Below are 9254 nucleotides of genomic sequence, written 5' to 3'. Positions count from 1 at the left end.
TCTCTGTGTTAATGTTTCTTTTTTTTTTCTTTTCAGAAATCAAGTTGACCAAGCATATAATATCAAACAGGTAGGAAACTTACATAAATAATAAGTTATCAGTTTTCATAGGAGCTCAGCGGAAAATATATATTTGGGTGTTATCTAAAATTCATTGCATGCTTGATTAATTCACAAATCTTTTTGAGGTGGGTTTAAACATATTTTATTGTTTCAAATGACAAATGGATCAGACACAATTGAATTTTGCATCTTATTTACTGACTTCTCTCTGTGAAGTTTAACTCTAAAGTTGATCATTGGACTCTAAAAGTTGAGTTATATTTCAATCATCTTGTCCTTTCTGATTCCTTCATTGTTTCTTATCGCCCCACTGTTGTATGTTGATTCATCCTTCTGTTGTCAACACTATCAATAACTCAAAAAAGCTTTCAGCTGAATTTTCATGAAACTTTGGTGAATTGTTGATATATAGAGAATAATACATGGCAAAATCCGTATCATATGTCGTATCATCCCGTGACATCAATATCAGCCCAAGGGCCTTTAGGCCCGAGGGATGATATTGGTCGAGGGTGATACGGCATGTGATACGGATTTTGCCATGTATTATACGCTTTATCATATATTTCAACAGAAGAGTATTATATTATATGAACTGTTTTCTGATCTCGATAGATTAGCACTGGGTTACCTTCAGTTCTGCTTTTGTCTTGGTTCAAAGCCTTAAAATAACTGCTTATACAAAGCACCTGGGTTACCTTACCATTTGCCTGCTGCTGTTTTAAAAATATTTTGTTTATTATTGTATTTATTTGAGTGTTTTGTATTTTTTATAGTTGCATTTAGTGTGCCAAAAAATATGCAAACTTGATGTTCGTGACGTCACATACAATATGAAAACTTGACGTTCGTGACGTTACATACCAAACAATGACCTCATTAAAAAAAATGACCTATATTTATGGTCATGACAATATGCGTAAATGTAACAGCCACTATGTTCCGCCAGTTACTTTGTTCCGGCGGAACTTTCTAACTAGTTATTTCGTTCCGTTGGAACTTTTCAACTAGTTGTTTTGTTCCGAGTGCAGTTGAAAAGTTCCAGAAAAAAGTAGCTAGTTGAAAATTCCCGGAACAATGTAGCTAGTTGAAAAATTCTGGCCGGAACAAAACAACTAGTTATATCGTTCCAGATCAAATCAGATAGTCAATTTATTCCAGCATATCATAATAACTGTTCATTACACTCAGTATAAAACCCCCTGATCGCCCAGCTGGCAACAATTAATATTTTTCATCCAATGTCTATCCTTTTAATAACCAAAACCCAGTAGGACAACTACATTTTTGATGGGAAGTCATGATTGACACATGTATTACCCATTCTCTAAACATATTTTCTTATAGATCTCTTTTTAAAGCTTCTACGATAAATTCATTGTTTTTACGCTTTTGAATCTGAATTGCTTCAAAGATACATCCCAGAAGAGAGTTATTACAAGTCTGATTTTGACAAATACATGTCAACACAATGTGTTCTTTTATGAAAAAACGAAACTCAAAATCTCATAAATAAATAGCATTAATATCTAGTATAATAACCAATCTGTGATGTAATTAGATGACACAGTATTGTGCAATAGCAAGAAATTTTCAATTGCACAGTGACAATATTGTGCAATAGCAAGAAATCTTCAATTGCAAAGTATTGTGCAATAGCAAATATTTTCAATTGCACAGTATTGCGCAATGGCAAGAAGTATCTAATTGCACAATATTGTGCAATAGCAAGAAATTTTCAATTGATTGGAGTTATCTTTCTTTGTCCAGAATAGTAGTTGAATCAACTTAAATCATTGTTTTATACAATATACAATGTATATTTACTTTTACTACCAACTGATAAATTAAAACCATTCAGTGATAACAAGCACCTTTTGGTACATTTTAATATTTTATGATGTATTTAAATGAGTAGTTATTGTTGCAAACTCCATTAGAAATTTGAATTGAGATCAGTTTTGGATAAAGGGAAAGGGGTATGTGAAAAAAAAATGGGGGGGGGGGGGTTAAATTTTTTTCATTTTAGATTTCATAAATAAAAAGAAAATTTCTTCAAACATTTTTTTGAGAGGATTAATATTCAACAGCATAGTGAATTGCTCAAAGAAAAAAAAAGTATTTTAAGTTCATTAGACCACAATCATTCTGTGTCAGAAACCTATGCTGTGTCAACTATTTAATCACAATCCAAATTTAGAGCTGAATCCAGCTTGAATGTTGTGTCCATACTTGCCCCAACGGTTCAGGGTTCAACCTCTGCGGTCATATAAAGCTGGGCCTTGTGGAGCATCTGGTTGGCTCATATCTGAAACCAAAGCATTAAGAGCAAATTTGTCAGAAAAAAAAATGTTTTTAGGTCATTATATATTTGCTCTGAAATTTTCAGACCATTCAGGCAAACAATTGTTGGGTTGCTGCCCCTTAATTCCAAATTTTATGAAAATTTTGCATGTTATTATCTTGAATATTTTTATAGATAAAGATACAGTGTAAACAGCAATAATGTTTTTGCAAAGTAAGACCTTAAAATAAGTCAGCATGACTTAAATGGTCAATTGACCCCTTAAGGAGTTATTGCCCTTTATAGTCTATTTTTAACAATTTTCATAAATTCTGTAAATTTTTCAAAATATTTTCCACTAAAACTACTAGGCCAAGTTGATTAATGATAGAGATAATTGTAAGCAGGAAGAAAGTTCAGTCAAAAAAGATCTACAAACACATCACCATTACCAAAACAAAATTTTGTCATGAATCCATCTATGTCCTTTGTTTGATATGCACATAGACCAAATTGAGCAACACCCACATTTATTTTGTGACAAAAATCTATATTATGTCAAAAATTTTATCACAATCCAAATTCAGACAGTATCAAGCTATGTTCAGGGGTTGACCACTGTGGTCTTAAAAAACTCTGCCCTGTGGAGAACCTGGATAAAACTAAAAACCCTTGTTATATGATGTTGTTGTTGTTGTTGTTGTTGTAGTGACCAAGTGACATTTTCAGAAGAATCAGAAAAGCAGTTGTTGGTTTGCTGCCCTGTATTAGTAATTTTAAGGAAAATTTGCTTTTTTTTTCCAGCCTAGCTCGACTCAGGGGTTATGATCCGGTGGCTACGACGGCTGTGGCATTAGCTTACTTCTTAAAAGCTTTATATTTTAGAAGGTGGAAGACCTGGATGCTTCATACTTTGAATATACATATGCCTCATTTTTCGAAGTTTCTGTCAGTCGCATGTCCAATGTCCTTGACTTTATTTCATGGTTCAGTGACTACTTGAATAAAAAGTTAAAAATTTTTTTAATGTTAAATTCTCTATTATTATAAGTTATAGGCTAACTATATTTGGTATGTGCATACCTTGCTAGGTTCTCGTGCCCGTCAGACAGTTTTCACTTGACCTCACCCTCTTTTCACGGATCAGTGAACAAGGTAAAGTTTTGGTGGTCAAGTCCATATCTCAGATACTATAAGCAATAGGTCTACTATATTTGGCGTATAGAATGATTGTAAGGTGAACATGTCTTGCTGGCAGGTGTCATCTGACCTTGACCTCATTTTCATGGTTCAGTGGTCAAAGTTAAGTTTTTGAGTTATGGTCTTTTTTTCTAATACTATATGCAATAGGTCAACTATCTTTGGTGTATGGAAATATGTTATGATCTATATGTCTGTCGCGCAGGTTAATTTTGACCTTGACCTCATTTTAACAGTTCATTTCTCAGTGTTTAGTTTTTCTGTTTTGGTCTGTTTCTCTTTAACTATAAGCATAAGGTCAACTTTTTATTTGTTGTATGGAAGTATTGTTAGCTGTACATGTCTGCCTGGCATGGATCATCTGACCTTGACCTCATTTTCATGGTTTATTGGTCAATGTTTATTTTTGTTGGTTAATTTTATAGTTTATGTGACAGTTGTGGTAAAGCTTTATACTTAGGACTATCAACATAATATCAATGATAAGTAAAGAAAGAGGGACATTTCAGCGTGTGCACTCTGGTGGTTACTATCTTGAATATAAATATAGATTGAGATGAACTGTAAACTGCAATAATGTTCATCAAATAAATCATAAATCAACATTGAAAGCCAAAAGTATAATGGTTGCAGTATTTCATGCATCAATTAAAAAAAATTATCTTAACACAGACTCCTCAGAGCCTCTATAGTTATTTAAAATGCTGCTTATCTATGTTGGGGCCTCAGGTAAGATAAGTTATGTAGCTTTTAGTGTACAACCCTCTTAAATGAGGTATTATTGTTTTTGTTTGCTAAGAAATGAATATAAATTTTAACAAAAAACACAATTGATTTTTTTTGTAGGAAAATTTTCCACCTGGTGACAGATTTCTTAAATCTAAATGTGCAGGTTAGTTTTTGAGTGAAGATCATCAATGCTGGAAATATTAAGTCATACAAATGCATGAAATTTTTCTCCTATTACTTCAACAGAAAAAAGGTACTTTTACAAAAATGTAGGCTTCTTTCAAAGGCAGATTTTGAGCATAATTGAAAGGTATAAGATAAAGTTCATTTATAGGAAAATACAATGTATAGTGAAATCCTATATTAAGAAAAACAATTGACTTGGACCTGTGAACCCCCTTAATTCATATTATATATGAAAAGTAAATGTTTATCATTGTTTTTACTATAAGAATGATTTTTGTGGATCAAATCTGTCAATAAAATGGTTTGCCTTTGTTTCACTTTCAATGTGAGCTTTTCTCATCACTTGGCATCTGCCATTGTCCCTCCTCATAGTCCATTGTCATATACTTATAATAAAACTTTTATAGAAATCTTTTCCTCTAAAACTACTGAGACAAAATTAAGCTGACATGGTTACAATCATCATTAAGGTATCTTGGTAAAAAAATTTGTTAGATGATCCTGCCTGCCAATCAAGATGACAGACATGGCTAAAAAAAGGACATAGGAGTAAAATGCAGCTTTTTGTAAATAATTCTGAAACTAAAGCACTAAGTCTTTAATGTAAATTTTTAACGATTTTTTTCGTAAACTTTTCTTTAAAAAAATTATTTTCCAGCAGTTAATTAATCTACGGGCCAATTAGAATTAAACTAAGCCACAATGCCATCCAACTAACATGGCAATCATGTCTGAATATAGTACATAGGGATTAACTATTGAAGTGTAAGGGAAAATTGTTAAAAAAAACCCAACAATTTCAAATGGTCTTAACTTGAAAACTAATTTAAATAATGATAAGGGGTCTTCAGTAAGTATTGTCTAAGTCAAGATACTAGTGGGATAACCTTTTTTATTTTAATTATTAGGGTATCTTATACTATTTATTATGATTCATAACTCATTTTACATGATTTACAAAACCACAGAAGATTCATGTAAGCGACAAGAGCTAGCCTCTAATTTTAAACAAAAATTGCTATTGTTGAAGATGCAGGTGAGCAAGCCCACCTTGTTAGAGACACTAGTTCCCCTGCTTCATACTTATGTGTTTGAATTTAAGATAAGAAATCAACTAAATATTTAATCTCCATGTACAACAGAGGTACCACAAGCACCTGAAAATTTGAAGGTGAAGACGAGGACCAATGACAAGTTGACTTTGGAATGGACAAGGCCAAAGGCAATTGGCGATTCAAAGGTTACTGGGTACAATATTTCCCTGAAAATGGTTGATTCTGATGACTGGAAAAAGATTGGACGAGGCAGATCATTTGTCACCTCCTATACCATTAAGAATCTGAAGCTGGACAAACATTATGTATGTAGTGTCAGTGCTGAAAACAAAGTTGGTAAAGGACCAGCAGCCGAGGTAGAGTCTCCTGTTGTTCAACATCAAAAGCCAGGTGAATTGAAGTTCTGTCTGAGTTCATTCAAAATTAAAGGCTGAATTGGATTTTTTAGTTCCTGAGTGATTAAGTTAATTTTATTTTATATATGGTTGAAAACATTTTTGGATTGATTTTGGAAGTTATGGTCCAAACTCATGTCCACGTCGTTGTGAGCATTTGTGTCAGATTATTATTTAGTTATAAGACCATTGGTTTCTTGATAATAACTTAAGGATGTACTTAGGTGAGGTTTTGGAATTTGTGTCAAATGTTCGGACTCCTTGGTGTTTTTCCATATAATACAATGTAAAATATTTTGCCCCATAACACCCATTTATTTTTTCATGTAAGACTTAATAGCTCATGAAAGTTCATTTACCAAAATTTTAGAAGATTCTTAATTTTCTTTCTTTTGTTTTGAGACCTAATAATACCAATGCAAATATAAGGTAAAAGTCTGAGTCAGCCTTTTCCCGCCATTTTTTAAATCTCAAATATCTCGAAAAAGAGGTCCATGACCTATCAATATTTTTAGCTTATTTTTATCCTTAATTGATGCTCTATCAACTTATAGTATCAATTTTAACTTCTTAATTTATTAATTTTCACCTAACCTCACCTAAGTACATCCTTAAGTATTTATAAGAAAATAGAAATATATGAAATTTTAAAACTAGGTTTGAAATCATAAAAGGAAGGCTGGGATTTATTTAGGGGGTTTTGGTTCGAACAGTTTATGTATAAAGGGCCAAAAAAGGGCTAAAATAAGCATTTTTATAGTTTCCAGAAAATAAACCGTATGTAAGTATAAATACAATCTTACTGAAACTGCTAATTTAAATTTTTCAGCTATTTTTTGTGTGAGTTTCTACTACTGTCCGACTATAACATAGCTCTTTTCTGTGTACTTTTTGTGTTGAAAACTTTGATGCCCCACCTACGTTCGTCTCTGTCCCGCTTCAGGTTAAAGTTTTTGGTCAAGGTATTTTTTTATGAAGCTGAAGTCCAATCAACTTGAAACTTAGTACACTTGTTGCTTATGATATTATGTTTCTAATTTTTAAGCCAAATTAGACTTTTGACTCCAATTTCAGGGTCCACTGAACATATAAAATGAAAGTGCCAGTTTCAGGTTAAAGTTTTTGGTCAAGGTAGTTTTTGATGATTCAATCAACCTCAAAACTTGGTACACATGTTACCTTTATATGGTATGATCTTTCTAATTTTAATGCCAAATTAAACTTTTTACCCAATTTCCCGGTCCATTAAATATGGAAAATAATGTGTGAGTGGGGCATCTGTGTACTTTGGACACATTCTTGTTTTCAGGCAGTTTTGCAGTGCCAAACTATATGTATCAACTGGGTGTTTTACAGTGAAAGTACCTATGTGTAGTTACAAGTTGGTCTAATTTGCTGATAACAAAATCAATACTTATACCAAACATAACAATGTTTAAAGATTTAATTACAGTGTTAAATAGGTAACCTTGAAAATATGAGCATAAGTTTATAAGTATAACAACCTGATAATGAACATAAGTATAACAAACATGAACAATTCCACATATGTCATAAGTATAACAAACATGAACAATTCAACATATGTCATAAGTATAACAAACATGAACAATTCCACATGTGTCATAAGTATAACAAACATCAGGTTGTTTATTTTAAGGGTGTTTATCATTATACTATAGTTAATCTATCATATTATCATGATTATTGTTCAAGATTTAGGCCATACTGGTAATTTAGACCTTTTGTTTTACAGTGAAAGCTATTGAGAAAGCCAGAACAAGCAAACAATCTATCAAAGATAAGAAAGAAAATGAAGCGCTATATAGTGATGTAGTCAAAAAGAATTTAACTAGCAGACCAACAACAGGTAAAAAATGATTGAGAAAATTTAAATAAATGGGCTTAAATAAGTTATATTTGAATATGCCTAGTCATATTCACTCTGCTAGTTCAAGATAAAGGACCAGTAATGACCCATCAAATTGTGCAATCAAAAAGACATCAAAATTTTCATAGGGAAGAGTGAAAAAAGGACATATGTTACATGATATAGATATGTTTGAAATATATAAAGTTATGTGAAATATATAGAAAAAGACTTGATTAACTCATATATTTTAAAGATTGGACTTTTAACCAAAGCCAAAAATTTGAAAAAAAAAGGTATTTCATTTCTGACTGTCTTAGGAATCCAGTGAAGTAAAACAATGTTAGGCTTATCTGAAAAAGCATCAAAATTTGCCACAAATTTATATTTCCTTTACATAACTGTTGTAGCAATATATTTACAGTTAATGAAGTTTTCCAATGTTCGATCTTGTTTTAATTTTGCAGTTTAATTAGGGAAGATTTCAAAATCTTGATCAATGCAAGTATGTCACTAAAAATGGTGGGTTGATAGAAATAAAACTATTGTTTGTGCTGCAGGAGCTTAGAAAGTTTGAAATAGGATCTTTATCAATTAAGAGATAAAAAGTTGCCATTCAATGTTTTGGTCAGAAATTTCCATGTTTTCTATAGGGACTAGCCTCGCTTTAATGTACAACATTGAACCCTTACAAAACATTAAAAAATAAAAACTGTTAGACTTGAGAGAAATCTTAGACCAATGCACTGGTGCAGTGAATGTAAACATGGTATCAGTATATAGCTGGGCTGTTAATAAAATTGAGAAAGGTAATGGGGAATGTGTCAAAGCGACAACAACCCGACCATAGATTAGACAACAGTCGAAGGCCACCAAAGGGTCTTCAATGTAGCGAGAATCTCCTGCAACCGTAGGTGTCCTTCAGCTGGCCCCTTAAATAATATGTATACTAGTACAGTTATAATGGACATCATACTAAACTTTGAATTATTCACAAGAAACTAAAATTGAAAATCATACAAGACTTACAAAGGACAGAGGCTCCTGACTTGGGACTGGCGCTAAATTGCGGCCGGGTTAAACATGTTTATGAGATCTAAACCCTCCCCTATACCACTAGCTAATGTAGAAAAGTAAACACATAACAATACGCAGGGGTGTGGAAATATTTGTTGTGAGCACTTGTCCCTGGGCAAGTAAAACAAAAATTTTACTTGTCCAGAATTTTTTTTACTTGCCCTGATGATTTCAATAAATATTGAAGTATTTCTTGTTAGCTAATATATGATTCTTACTTAGCACTGTTGTTCATTATAAACACATGAAATTCATTTGTTAATATGTGTAAAAAATTAGGAAATTGATAAACATCAATGGGACAAAACCTAACAGCAAACCAACCAATGAAATGACATGTAAAGAACAATTTTGCAGCAGTTTTTTTAATAAAAATTGTAGCCAGTAGCTACAGA

General features: G+C 32.2%; 1 protein-coding gene across 1 annotated transcript; it reads left to right on the top strand.

Moving 5' to 3' along the window:
• Nucleotides 1-2114: 2114 nt before the first annotated feature.
• LOC139507100 (uncharacterized) lies at nucleotides 2115-7953 on the top strand. The gene is made up of 3 exons (XM_071295638.1): nucleotides 2115-4439; nucleotides 5605-5907; nucleotides 7669-7953. The coding sequence occupies exons 2-3, from the start codon at nucleotides 5730-5732 to the stop codon at nucleotides 7791-7793; spliced, it is 303 nt and encodes a 100-aa protein (XP_071151739.1). The 5' UTR covers nucleotides 2115-4439; nucleotides 5605-5729; the 3' UTR covers nucleotides 7794-7953.
• The last annotated feature ends 1301 nt before the right edge of the window (nucleotides 7954-9254 follow it).

This window comes from Mytilus edulis, unplaced genomic scaffold (genome assembly GCF_963676685.1).
Source record: "Mytilus edulis unplaced genomic scaffold, xbMytEdul2.2 SCAFFOLD_1951, whole genome shotgun sequence".
NCBI lineage: Eukaryota > Metazoa > Mollusca > Bivalvia > Mytilida > Mytilidae > Mytilus > Mytilus edulis.
Note: the sequence above shows the minus strand (reverse complement) of the source record. Positions and strands in the feature narration are given on the sequence as shown.

What these genes read in the sequence shown, in the direction of transcription:
- LOC139507100 (XM_071295638.1), top strand. Translation starts at nt 5,730, where the DNA reads ATGGTTGATTCTGATGACTGGAAAAAGATTGGACGAGGCAGATCATTT. An exon ending in TGTTCAACATCAAAAGCCAG is followed by an intron (nt 5,908 to 7,668) that starts GTGAATTGAAGT and finishes TTTGTTTTACAG; the next exon opens with TGAAAGCTATTGAGAAAGCC.